The 14,997-nt window shown below is 36.8% G+C and overlaps 1 protein-coding gene across 1 annotated transcript; it reads left to right on the forward strand.

The window, feature by feature from the left end:
* The first annotated feature begins 1,415 nt into the window (after positions 1 to 1,415).
* On the forward strand, positions 1,416 to 13,739 carry si:ch211-116o3.5 (uncharacterized protein LOC325902 homolog). Its single transcript, XM_056474321.1, has 4 exons — positions 1,416 to 1,639; positions 6,029 to 6,479; positions 10,530 to 10,796; positions 12,733 to 13,739. The coding sequence occupies exons 2-4, from the start codon at positions 6,068 to 6,070 to the stop codon at positions 13,200 to 13,202; spliced, it is 1,149 nt and encodes a 382-aa protein (XP_056330296.1). The 5' UTR covers positions 1,416 to 1,639; positions 6,029 to 6,067; the 3' UTR covers positions 13,203 to 13,739.
* Positions 13,740 to 14,997: the final 1,258 nt, after the last annotated feature.

Below are 14,997 nucleotides of genomic sequence, written 5' to 3' on the forward strand. Positions count from 1 at the left end.
ATGAAATAGTTCAATTTGCTTTCTTATTTTGAGATAATTGTATTGTATTTAAATTGTATTTTAATACCCAGCCTGCACACGACTGACTTTCAACATTGAAATATTGTTGAAATAAGATCAGATGTGTTTTTAAGTTGAAACAATGTTGATACAACATTTAATGTTGAACAATTAAAGCTTGCATATGACCAGGCTTCAACGTTGAAATACGGTTGAAAAAACATCAGTTTTTAAAACAATGTTGAATGATAAATGGTTGAATTTACAAAGAAAATAAAGTTATTGAAAAACAATTAAGCATTTCTTTTACTAGAAAAAGATTCGTAATAACCAAAACATAATGAGAGGGGTCTGGATGCAAACCTGGTGCAGTGCAATCTGACTTGCATCCAATGCTTTTTAATGCGCTCACCTAACCCCACCCCTAACCACAGTGACGGAACTCACTCGACTGAGTGCACTGTGTCTGACATTGCATCGCTGAGTGATGCAATCTCAGCTTGCATCATAAAGGCTGCATTCGGATACTATTGAAAATAAAATCTTTAAAAGCAACAGCTTGTGTACAGTCCAGCAATAATCCAAACACCTTTCCAAATTAACTTATATACATCATATTTTGTGGTCCCTTCAGCTTTGCTTTTCACACAGAAAAAAAGACAAAAATAACAGATTTCCACTTTTTTGTAAAGTTTTTACTATTTTAAAGTTATATATATATATATATATATATATATATATATATATATATATATATATATATATATATATATATATATATATATATATATATATAAACAATTGACAAGTTCCCCGAAACACTAGAGGGCAGTACCAAACTCACAAATTAATGTTATTCAACCAGTCGAGATCTGAAAATGCACTAGCAAAAATGCTACTTTCTATTTTATGTTAGCTTTCTTCCACTAGAGGGTGCTTGACGGCCCAAAAAACCCGAATCAAACATTGAGCCCCATTAAAAATTCCAAATCCCAGCGTTTGTTGTGCTTTACTTAAGAAATTTGTGCACCTAAATGAAAAATGAACAAATTATGGTTAATCCAGTGATTCCTACATGATAGGCAAAACAAAAATAACATTATGAATCTGTGAACGATTATTTACAAACAAATCATTACAGTTGAACCACAGAACGAGTGTGATTGGTCCTTCCTAGTCAGCGCTGTAAAAAGTAACACGGGTCACGCGACAACTCACCAACGTCCTGAACAACTAGTTTCATTTGAAAAAAGACACTTTGTCATACCTAAACGTTGTTTAAATAAAAACACACATTGAAGAGTTATAATAAACGCACAACTATTATATATGACCGACTGTAAATGTAATATGGACCGCTAATCTCTGCCTATGCCAGGTTTCAGAGTTCAGGCTAATGGTCATTCTACCCTCACTTTTATTTCTATGAGGAATCAAGAGGAAAAGGCTCAGTATGAAGTAAACAGATGTTCTCAGTGTGCTGATAACGTTGAAAATTGCTCGCCATCATCAGACATCTAAATGTTTTTACGCAGTAGGTCATTCGGCAAATGCACCGCGTCTCATCAGATTGGGAGGCGTTTTCGATGAATCCCTGCGGCACTACAGTATGTGCAGGAGAAGGCCTACAACTTAACAGGTCTGTGGACTGATCTCTACTGTATGAATACTGTATTATCAATGTCACTTGCTTTAATAATGACTACTAGGTCTAATGTACTATAATGACTCGAATTAGACTTCTACTATCAAAACGCTTCTGTCTGCTATATTTAAAAATGTAACTGTTAAGTCACAACATTTTGTGATCAGTTAAATAATATATTAATAATATTAATAATGAATTGAATAATGTTGTTACCATAAAGAAAGAATGGCCAATTCTTATTTTAACGGAGTATTGCAAATTTTATTATATGTCACTGTGGATTATTATTATTATTATTATTATTACTTATATGATAATAAGAAAAAACTTGCAATTATATATTTATTCTCTGATGACCAGTGCAGTGACAATAATCCCTCCTGTTCAGCAACCTGTCACTCAAGTGACGTCATTGCAATTAGCAAATAACAATCCAAATATTTTGCTGTGGACATTTTTTTTTTATTGTTTGACTTAATTCTCGTTGTAAATATGTCATTTTCACATGCTTTCAGATCAGGTATAGCAGCATTCACTGCAAAAAGCCATAATTCACTAAGGCGCTACGTAAACACCTGTCAAAATCACAGAATGATTCTAAAGCATTTAAATTGTCGATGCCGGGTACTGAGCTGCATTCTTTTAAAGCTCTCATGAAATTAAAGTAAAGTTTTTTAGAATTTAGTATCAGTGTTGTTAGTTTTTAGGATGTTTATAAGCTAAGTCTGCTGTAAAACAGTGATTTTAAAAGCAGCATTTAAAAAAGATATATAAGGCTAATAGTTTGCCACTTATGCCTAAATGGATGAATGTTTTTTCTCACATCACCTCAAACTTCCAATCTTGACCAATCAAATGCTCTCTAGTATCTGACATGATTGAGTTCAACCACTCTCAATGGAAGAGTGGTGATAAAGCAAAATGCTATTTGATGTTTTTTTAAAGGGGAGGGGCTACACTATGTCCCACCCTCTCTTCATGTATCGCTTGAGATTACATCAAATACTGAATAAAAATGCACATTTCAAGACACTTTAAGAGACCTCACAGTGACATCGCTAGCTCAGTTGAGCGCATTGTGTCTGAGATTGCATGTCTGAGACCGCGTGTCTCAGTATGCAAGTCTGCAGTCCGATACTATTGAAATTGTCTGCAATTTACTGCGCAGCTTGACAGTAAGCTACTACTCTGTGGAGTAAATGCTGCTATATTTGATAGCATGCACTGGATGTTTACTACTGATTACAGAGCCAGCTTTACTGACAAAATGTGCATGATCACCTTCGAATTAACTGTTTAACCCTACAAGGGAGAAACAAAATGATTATAATTATTGTTGTCAATGTATACTTTATTACCTGTAAAATGTCAGTTTTTTGCTAGATAGTTTTAACTATTATGTGAAGTTTATTTGTAAACTAATTTCGAGAGACTCACATGCTTATGATTGTCCACGGCTGGTCCCGCATTAGCTAACACATGATTCACCAATCAGATGATTCCTAACTCACTATAAATAACCAGAGTTTCTTACCTCAATATCCTCGTCTTAAAGAATATCACCTCCCACCCCTACTCCCCCTCCTTTTTAGATTGGGCAACATGGCGGCCCAGAGATTAGCGCTATTGCCTCACAGCAAGAATGTCTCTGGTTAAAGTCCCTACTGAACCAGTCAACATTTCTGTGCGGAGTTTGCTTGTTGACCCCATGCTTACATGAGTTTTCCCCCAGGTTCCCCGGTTTGCTCCTACAATCCAAAACACCTAAGTAAATCGAACATACCAAATTGGCATCATAGTCGAGCTCTTAGTAAGCTGTATACTGTATCTCTCTTTAGCCATCCCAATATCTGTAATTAGCCAGAAACAAGTCAGGCGAGTTCATCGAAAACTACCTGAGCTCAAACTCCCCTCTTGTTGTGCTAACGCGAGGGAGCCCAGGTCTCAAGGATCATATATATAGGATCATGTATCTCCAGCAGAAAAAATATCCAAAGATGCCGTTATAAATTGTATAGAAATCTGTTTTTTTTAAACAAATTAAGACAGCTGAAGTCAGTGATTCATTTGAATTATTTAGCCTGACATGTTTACTGCTCCAAAATATTTTAAATGTTTCAAAAAATAAAATATATTGTGTACAAAGGGGAAAAAAGTTTTGTTTTTTACCCAGACATTTAAAAAATATATATTTTACAGCAGTGAGCACAATACCGTGAAACCGTGATATTTTTATCCAAGGTTATCATACCGTCAGAATCTTATAGAGTGGAGGAACTATGACGTCAATTTGTATGTAAAACCCCGGAAGCGAGTTAGCATTCTAGCAGTTCCGGTTCCCTCATCCCAAAGTCAATGGGTTTTTTGAATGGGATTTCAGTAAAATCGCTTAAATAAGGTTCGTGGCTAACACAAACTCAAGATAATTTCACGTTTTGTTCTACGACATAAACCACATCAGTTACATTACACTCTTGATTTTTTAAAATCGGTTATGCTTCTTTAAAAAGACAGTGGCTATCAAGTTGCTAAACTGGACTACAGGCGGTGTCGGAGGCATTACACGTCATCGAGCTGAACTGGTCTGGAGCGCAGCTCGCTTGTGTTGGGCATTTGGATTTATCTGTTATTTAGGTATTTTCATGAATAGTATTTTATAGTTTGTAGTGTTTATCTAATTGGGACTTCATATTGTCAGTAGATGTCACTTGTAAAGGCAGTCAGGACAGATTAATTTGTTTATCATTTATTTTAATTAAACGATATTATAAATATATTGCTTACCAGTGCAACCTGTCTCTTTCCTGCTCTCAGTAATGCAAATGTTTGAGTAAATGTGTAAAAATACCTACATATTAACTGTCATTTTAACATGATCAAGTGATTTTTCGTCATTTCTTTCTTCGTCTGAACACATTTAACTCCATCATAACTGCAATATTTACACTCCTCCATAAAATGTATAGCAGATGTGACTGTATGGGCTGCTTTTCGCTGCACTTTGTGACATAAAAAAAATACTGAATGTTGCTCTGTGTCCATGATGGAACTTGCAGGCATTTGATAGACTTGTCCCTCACGCCTCATTTCTGTCGTCTGTTAAGGTAAGCGGGCTGTGTGCACGCGAGCGATACACTTATTTTGTCTTATGTTAATATTGTGTAGGCACATTTATACATAGTTTTAAAACTTTTACAACAACCGCAAAACATGTATTTCCCACGTAAAAACGATCCAAAAGGCACAAAGGTCTATGTGTATTTACGTATTTATTTGTTTAGAATATATAGCGTGCATTATAATATAATAAACAGAGAGATTAACTCTTTGTCATGGACCATATTTCTAAAAATAAGCTAGAAAAGTTGTCTGTAGCAGGGCAGTGTAGTCCGTTTATAGCCTAATGTTAGCCTTTCAATTCTTGCATTTCCATTTAAGATCCAAAAGAGCTCAAAGTTGAATTTTCATGTTAGGATTATCCGGCTGGACAAAACGTGTAAGTGTAATGAACAGTGTTTGTACACAGAGCTTATTATTTGCAATCTTCGAAAAGCCTATGGGAAAATCCTATAGGGATTTTACAGAGGGAACCAGTTTTATGCTAGCAGCCGATTCGCCTACAAAGTGACGTCATAGTTCCTCCACTCTATACAGGCCCATGCCTACAGGATCGCAAAGGACCTTGAGCTGGGAAACAAACTTGTGTCACTGCTAAATGCGAGGCTACTGGCACCAACTTTGACCAGTTTTAGTGTTTTCCTTTTCTCAGTGAAATGTTCCTCATATTTTGATGGTTGATTTAATCTTGTAGTGTCGTTAAAAGTGAATGTTGTTCTTATGTCCACTCTGGACATTACTTTTGGCCAATAGAGAACAAAGAACGCAACTTAGCAAAATCACAATTTCAATTTCATGCTGACTTCAGTACACACCCATATAACGAGTGTTTGAATGGTCATTGGACCTAGTAAGAGGCCGCACAGAACAGTAAAAAGATTCATAACAGTCAAATAAAGAAAAAGACAAGATTTCAGAATACAATTTCAGAAATTAAGCTTTTTTAAAAATGAATTGCCACATTTTTTGAATGATATGTCATGAAAAAGATTCCTCAAAAAACATGATCGCATAGGGTAATAACAAGCATGTCAATCTAGCCAATTTTCAACAGAGTAAAAAAAAAATGGAAAAAACACAGTGGAAGTAAAAGCACTATAAATAAAATGTATTTTTGTAAATGCTAAAAATTAAGTTAATTTTGGTTCCCAAATTTCTGTTGTGATCTCAGACCCCAAGTATGGATATCAAGGATTTTTAAATACATTTAAAATCTCATAATGACATCATCTTAATATATATTTTTCTTCCCTCTTTCTGAAGTGGGTTGCATGTATAGGGGCCTCAACCAGGGTGAAGACCATGAACCTGAACGAGAAGAAGCCCAACAAGTGGTGGACAGAACCGGACACATTTGCCATGCTGGCCCTCATAGAGCAGATGGGTCTGGTCCATGAGCTGGACAAGAAGCGTCAGCGGAACGAATCCCTCTTCCGACGCCTGAGGCTCAGTCTGGCAAAGCGCGGCATCCACTTCACTGTCACCCAGATCCGCAACCGCTGGAAGAGCCTTAAACACAAGTATCGTAAGATCAAACTGGCCAGCTATCGAAGTCCTGCTGCACGCCTCTCCGCCGTCGAGTCTTTCCGCTACTTCCACATGCTGGATCACATGCTGGTGCGCAGACCAAAGACAGGAAGCAGGGAGGACGGCCTCATCGATGGACATGCTTTGCTTGGACGGTCACTCGCAGACCTGGACGACCATGCAGACAGTACTGCTCTTTTTTCATCACTTGTTTATTTGTCTGCATGCACTGGAAAAAACAAATGTTCTGTAGTTTACTCACCCTCATGTCATTCCAAATTCGAATGGGTTGCTAAACGTTGATTTTTTTTCTTTTTACGATGAATATTTGATGCATAAAATCATATGATTTTGCGTGACGTATAAGTAATTTATTGATAATCTGTACAACAGCTCTCTTTTTTTTATGTTCATATACAGTGTCAATAGAAAATCATCATACCCTCTGAAAGTCTGTACCTTTAATCACATTACACCCTGCTTTCAAACAAATTTTGGGATAAAGTTGTTGAAAGACACAGGTTCAGAGAAGGCCCAAAAAACATTTCAAAGGCTGGAAAAGTTATTTGGAATATGATTTAATTTGGGTATGGTGATTTTCTATAGGCACTGTACAAACAAATATTGCGTCAAGACCTGTTGCACCATATTTGACATCAGTGGTTTAAAATTACAGTATTAAAATTGGCCTAGTATGGGGTCAAATTTATTTCCATATTCTTTTATTGTACACAAAAGGAGTTACACTGAAAAAAACAAAAAAATAAAAAAACACCAAAACATAGCTTTCTTCCAGTTCTAATTTGATAAGCTAAGTAACTTATGGTAACTTTGCACAATTATTTGGGTGGTCACATTTAATTTTACATAGTTTTTATTTGACAAAATTATTGTATTCATAGAATATCAAATTAAATAGTTACTGTAATAAAATTTTCTGATGAAAAAGAAAAGGGATTACTTTTAATTTATGTAATTGAATTACAGTTACTTAAAATATACTTGCCTAAAATACTATGCACAAATTCAACAGTTATGTATAAATTAATTCAGAGAAGCAGAGTAATTGTAAATATATAAATTTATAACCTATATTATACAAATATTTTACATATCATTGATATGTCATCATTTTTTCTCCCTCATTTAATTCCAAAAAGAGATGTTTTGATGGATATTTTTGATCTTACAGTCAGTGGTTGCTAGGTCTTTCAACATTCCTCAAAATATGTTCTATTCTATTCTGAGGAAGAAATAACTTTCAAAGTGATGTGAGGGTGTGAAAATAAAAAAAATTGTTTATTTGTAGTACTATTGGCGTGCTTTAGTGCATTATTCGTATTAGGGCTGGGCGATTTGGCCTAAAATCAAAATCCAGGTTAATTGAACATTTTAACTCGATTACGATTAATGAACTATTATTTTATTTATTTTATGTTTTTGCCCTCATAGTTCACTGACAAGTTTTGTATAGTAAATATAAGTTTTGTATAGCTATCTAGGATCGCCCAGTCACTGGGGGTTGCAGGCACTGTTATTCAATGGTTCAGATCTTACCTCTCTGACAGGTCATTCAGGGTGTCTTGGAGGGGAGAGGTGTCCAACCTACAGCATCTAAACACTGGGGTACCTCAGCTCTGTTCTTGGGCCACTTCACTTCTCCATCTACACGACATCTTTAGGACCAGTCATCCAGAAACATAGATTTTCCTACCACTGCTATGCTGATGAGACTCAGCTATACCTCTCTTTTCACCCTGATGATTCCTCGGTTCCAGCTCGCATCTCAGCCTGCCTGTCAGACATTTCACACTGGACACCATAACTTTTCAATCCAGATGGATGGGGCAACCATTACTGCATTCAAAATGGTAAAAAGCCTCGGAGTAACGATTGATGACCAACTAAACTTCTCTGACCACATTTCTAGAACTGCTCGATCTTGCAGATTCGCACTCTATAACATCAGAAAGGTCCGACCCTTTCTATCTGAACATGCAGCTCAACTCATTGTTCAAGCTCTTGTTCTCTCCAAACTGGATTATTGCAACTCTCCACTAGCCAGGCTTCCAGTTAACTCTATCAAACCTCTTCAGCTGCTTCAGAACGCAGCAGCACGAGTGGTCTTTAATGAACCAAAAAGAGCACATGTCACTCCGCTACTCACCCGTTTGCACTGGCTGCCAGTTGCTGCTCGCATCAAATTCAAAGCTCTGATGTTTGCTTACAAAGCGACCTCTGGCTTTGCTCCTCCTTATCTGTTCTCACTTCTGCAGATTTATGTGCCCTCCAGAAACTTGCGTTCTGTGAATGAACGTCGCCTCGTGGTTCCATCCCTAAGAGAGTCACTTGCTGTCTTCAAGAAACGACTAAAAGCTCAACTATTTAGTCTCCACTTTCCTTCCTAATCTGCAATTGCCTCTCTGGCTATACTGCTAACTGTACTCTCTCTCTCAAAAAAAAAAACATTACTAATGCTTTGCTTCTTAGACTTTACACACCTGAAACTTGTCTATAGCACTTATTCACTGTTGCTCTAATAGTTGTGTAAATTGCTTCCTTGTCCTCATTTGTAAGTCGCTTTGGATAAAAGCGTCTGCTAAATGACTAAATGTAAATATGCTTACATATTACAAGTGAGAGATGTAGGGTGCATTGCTTGATTTAAAAAAATCTAGAAAAAAAAGTAAACGCAAACTATTATCTATGATTATTTATTAAACATCAACGCTGAACAACTATTAAAACACACATTCAAACAAACAAAAAATTAAAACAGGCATTGCCTAAAACATAACTCTACGCACCGCCCCCCTCGTCACCGCTACCAAACTGACCAATCACAAAGCTTTGTGACATGTAGTTACATTTTTTGAGAGGTGTATGGGTGTGGGTATGTGAATGCTGCGCCGGACCATAAGTATGCGCTTAGCATATAATATCAGAATAATATAATAAATATAAATCATAATATAATAAGTATAAATTAGCCTTAACAGTGTGGTGACCCCACACCTGGTAGGGAAAGTAATTGAAAAAATTTGACCTGGAAAAATTTGTCCGATTATAAATTCTCAATGTTGAATTCAATTACTTTTTGATTAATCACCCAGCCTTAATTTATACTTCCCTAATGCACATAGACTTGTAAAAATGCAGTCACACTAGAGTTTGTGTGTGCTTGAGACTTTCCTCTGAAACATAATGATATATTGAGAAATGTCTTTTTTCTCTTCATACAATGATAGTTAATAGCCTTCAGGGATGCTTAGTTCTGAAAGTTCTTCATCTTGTCTGAGGAAGCAAAGTCATAGAGGTTTGGAACCACTTAAGGGTGATGAACTATGCAGAATGCTATGGGTTTCGATTGGAATTGGGACTGGCAAGAGAATATTGCACCTTTTTTGCCTTTCAACCAACTTCTGATTGTAAACTGCAAAGTTTATTTAAAAAGTAGATGGTCTTTTGTGGCTGTTTTAATACCTTCGAACACATGGGTTGTGTCCGAAACCGCCTACTACTCAGTAGTTACTGCATTTGAATTTAAAGGTACTACTCGGCCGTTAGAAAAGTACATTCTATACAGTATGAATGTAAGAAGTATGAATGGAATTCGGACATACTACATCTGCCATTTTGTCATGGTCAAGTGACCTGCCTGCGTCAGTTGAGTCGCTTCACTCCCATTCATGAATTCTCTCGCGGGCCATCATGGGATAGTGCAGTGTGCATGGGATGCGCACTTCAGAATCATGCTGGAAGTAGTAAGTCATCTGGGTACTTCTCGCATACTGATTTTCGAATTCTATGAATTCGGACATACTACTCGGCTCCCATAACGATGGTCATCTTGACCGCAAACTCAGTTCCTGAAGGGGCCACAGCTCTGCACAGTTTACCTCCAACCCTAATTAAACACACCTGATCAAATTAATTAATCCTTTAAGCTTCTTTGAAACCTAGAAGTGAGTGTGTTGAAGCAGGTTTGGAACTAAACTGTGCAGAGCTGCGGCCATCCAGGAACTGAGTTTGACACTCCTGATCTAGACTATAAAAGCAATTCGGTCAAATTATCAAATTTCAACTACATTTAGAAGTGGTCAAGAACAAACTTTTAAGACCCCATTTACCCTTGTATTCAAGAGTAACCACGTGACCAAAGAAATCTCAATACCAGGGCCTTTTATTGCGATCTCTGTGTAAGGTGACATTTTGTCTTGTTTGTCTCCTCTTCCAGGTCCTTGGCCTGAAGGTCTAATCCCTAAATGTGATCTTGAGAGCATGCCTTCTAACCTTGAGCCTGAAGAAGACAAGAGTCTGAATCCAGAAGACGTGGCTGAATCTGAGCCTCCCAGTTGGGCTGTAGGACCAGATGAAGTAATGACCCTGGGCCTGTCAGGAGAATACCTCTATGCAGTGAAGACTGAACCACCTTCTCTATGCACGCCCAACAGCACAGAAAGTACCAGAGATGCCATTGACTGCAGCCATGATGATTTCCCAGGTGATATATTGATTTTGTTTTATCTGCTAAAACAAGTTTGAGATGTGTTGAGAAGACTCATGAAGCAACCAGATACTGGACTCAAGGCTCGGTCACACTAGGGCTGCGCAATATATCGAGAGATTGATGTTATTGTGCTTACAGTATATGCAGTATCCATTAGTAATGGCCGTTTTTGAAGCCTTTATGAAGGTCAAAATGAAGGTTTTTGAGGAAAACATGCAAGATTTTTCTCCATATAGTGGACTTTCTATGTGATCAGTGGATTGAACTTCCAAACTGCAGTTTCAATGTAGCTTCAAAGAGTGGCCAGATATTTAAAAAAAAAAAAATATTGAATACACTCTTTAACCACAAACGCTTGTATCTCAAAACTACTGCCCAAGGTCCAATATATAGAGAACAATCCTGCAGGTTTTCCTCAAACACCTTCATTTTATTCTTCAACTGAAGAAAGTAAATAACCATCTCGCATGGCATCGGAGTTGGTAAATTACAAGCAAATGTTCATTCTAAATGGTAACTAGTCCTTTTAAAGCTTCTTACAAACAGTGTAATAAGGGTGCAATACAAATTAACTAGTTACTGAAATTAAATTACTTTTCTGATAAAAAAGTAAAGTAAGGGATTACTTTTAATGTTATGTAATTTAATTACAGTTACCTAAAATATACTTGCCTAAATTACTTTGCATAAATGCAACAGTTATATATAAATTAATTCAGAGAAACAGTGTAATTGTAAATATATAGACCTATAATATATATTATACAAATATATTTCCAGCATAATTTCCAGATTAATGTCAATATACTCACCGGCCACTTCATTAGGTACACCTTACTAGTATCGGGTTGGACCCCTTTTGCCTTCAGAACTGCCGTTAATCCTTCATGGCATAGAGTCAACAAGGTACTGGAAATATTCCTCAGAGATTTTGGCCCATATTGACATGATAGCTTCACGCAGTTGCTGCAGATTTGTCGGCTGCACATCCATAATGCAAATCTCCCATTCCACCACATCCCAAAGGACTCTATTGGATTTAGATCTGGTGATTGTGGAGGCCATTTGAGTACAGTGAGCTCATTGTCATGTTCAACAAAACAAGTCTGAGATGATTCATGCTTTATGACATGGTGCGTTATCCTACTGGAAGTAGCCATCAGAAGATCACTGTGGTCATAAAGAGATGGACATGGTCAGCAGTCAGTCAGTTAGTCTGTGACGTTGACACGATGCTCAATTAGTACTAATGGGCCCAAAGTGTGCCAAGAAAATATCCCCCACACTATTACACCACCATCACCAGGCTGAACCGTTGATTCAAATCAGGATGGATTCATGCTTTCATGTTGTTGACACCAAATTCTGACCCTACCATCCCAATGTCACAGCAAAAATCGAAACTCATTAGACCAGGCAATGTTTTTCCAATCTTCTACTGTCCAATTTCGTTGAGCCTGTGCGAACTGTAGCCTCAGTTTCCTGTTCTTAGCTGACAGGAGTGGCACCCGGTGTGGTCTGCTGCTGTAGCCCATCTGCCTCAAGGTTGAACGTGTTGTGTGTTCAGACATGCTCTTCTGCATACCGCGGTTGTAACGAGTGGTTATCTGAGTTACTGTTGCCTTTCTATCAGCTCGGACCATTCTGGCCAATATGGTCATTATTGCTTAGAAGCATTTAGTTTTTACATAAATATGTTTAAAATTCCCTGTTCATTTAAAAAAAATCTGAAAGGCTGTCAAATTAAAAAAAAAGTTTCATGTGTAATCCATATGCTTTGAGATTCATAAGAATTTTAATTAGTATTGAGTCAAGAAATTAATGATTTGTAGTAATAATTGAATGATGTACGTAGTAATAAATTACTTTTTTGCAGTAACTCACCCAACGCTGCTTACAACTTACAATTGTTCTTGTTTTACCCTGGCAGGAACTTCTGAGGAGACCAGCAGCCTCATCCTCCAGCAACTGACCATCCTGAACCACCGGCTCGGAGAACAGCTGGCCGAGCAAAGGGCCTTCCACTGCAGTATGCTTGGAATGATGGACCGCCAGATCCAGGTACTGGAGCAGCTCTCCAATTTCACCAGGAACCACCAGCCCAAGGTCAAAACTCCGGAGATGGACTCCTCAGTCAGTCTGAACATGCATGAAGCTCAAACGCAGACTTTTGAATCATGTCCCACGTTTATCTTGCCTAAAACCGAACCAACAGATGCTCCTTGGAAGGTTTCAGTCCTGGAAGTCCACAAAAGGTCTCCTTCTGAACCGACAATTGAAAATGAGATTTCTCAAACTGTGGAAGAACGCAACAAAAACGCCTCTAGTCCACCTTCTTTAGAGATTTCATCTTCAACCAAGAACGCTATTGTGCAGAATGGACTGTGTAAGCATGATTGATTGATTGAGATGTTATGCATTTGGTAGGAACTCAAGTCTTTTGTCATGTAGATGTTTCAGAAGTGCAATATCTGAAACATCAGCAGAATATGTGTTTTTCTTTCAGTTTCATAGGAAAGTATTTGGTGCTCTGATGTTTTAATCAGTAACACTTTGGAGAACTAGAACAATAGACTCATTGTTATTATTTATTTAGTCTGGGTTGTTTGCGAACTAACACTTGATGTGTATTTTAGATGGTAAGTCATTCAGTGACTGATTCGAAATCACAGTTTGGACCAAGGTAGATTTATGTCCATAATCATCTAGCATTATCTGAGAAAAAAAAAGGTCGCTGGTAAGCTTAAAGATGTTTTAAAAGTATGAGTTTCTTCCAGTCAGATTTGAGACACACCTCAAGGCTGATTTTAATGAAAGACTGTGTGTCGTCATGAATTTAATCATCTAATCTCAAGTCGTATGTGATTTAGTATGAACTTACAAGTCTGTTAATTTCAATAACTGCTTGCCTCTTAATATAAAGTAATATTTCACTGATGTGTGGTGTCAACATTTTGTGTAACAGCACTAATTCCTTCTCTTTCGCACACAGAGGGCACTGAGAATCGATTTTCATGTTCAATATGGGTACACAGAGTTTTAGTTTAAGAGTCAAGCTAAAACAGTGCTAGTGAAAATAAAATCCACATGTAATCATTGCAACTATTAATGTATGGATTATTTAATTTATCTATCTGTCTATATCTCTCCTCACTGACCGTCCAATTAACTAGCTAGTTAGCTAGATAACCTTATTAAAATGAACAATGGTTTTACTACTACTACTACTAATAATAATAAGAAGAAACATAAATGTTAATGATACATATAATAGTAACAATTTTAAAACAGAAAATAAAAATCTGGTAACTATAAATTCACCATTATGTTGCAACACTATGGTTTAAGCAAGGTATTTGTAGTGAAACATAGTTTATGTAATTAGTGACGCTAATGAATGAATAAAAATGAGGTCTCTACTACCCTTCTAATATAATAAATCAATTCATTTTCGTAAGAATATCTTGGTTAACTAGCTAACGTTATGATGCAAAAAGGACAGGAGTCAGTAATATTTTCTTTAATACTTTTAAACGAAGTCCTGTCAAGGGTACATTCGTTTAACACCGTAAAAACTATAGTCACTTAATAGTAATAAAATAATGTGTAATTTGAGGGACCAAAAATGAGAGCGCCAGATGCGTTCAGTAAAGGTAGTAGCAGATTGACGACTAAAACATTGTTTCTACACAAATAGCACCTCTTTTCAACTGTCGCAATGTATACAATATAATTTTTTTTCAACCTTATTTTCCTCAAAACGAGCTTTCCTACATGCTGGACGCATTCTATTGATCTCTATGCGCAGGCGGCGAAGATCCTTAGGGACCGTCTACAAAGAGCAAGACCCGAAACTTTTATTATAAAAATATTCAATAACTACTGTAAATTACTGTATTTTCACTCAGTTCACATATCACTGCTGTCCTGTTGGTTATACTACAACACTTCTGTTAAAAAAAAAAAAAAAAAACTTTTGCAGAATTTTTATGAATTCTTATTATCAAAATATTCAGTAACTTTATGGTAAATTACTGTATTTTCACCAGACTCAGTCCACACATCACTGCTGTCCTTATTATTAATAAAAAAAAATAAAATTAAAATTAACTAACCCTAGTTTAACCAGCTGGACAGCGGTGATGAGTGGACTGAATTTGGTGAAAATACAGTGATTTACAGTAAAGTTATGGAA

The sequence above is a fragment of the Danio aesculapii genome, chromosome 15 (genome assembly GCF_903798145.1).
Source record: "Danio aesculapii chromosome 15, fDanAes4.1, whole genome shotgun sequence".
Lineage (NCBI taxonomy): Eukaryota > Metazoa > Chordata > Actinopteri > Cypriniformes > Danionidae > Danio > Danio aesculapii.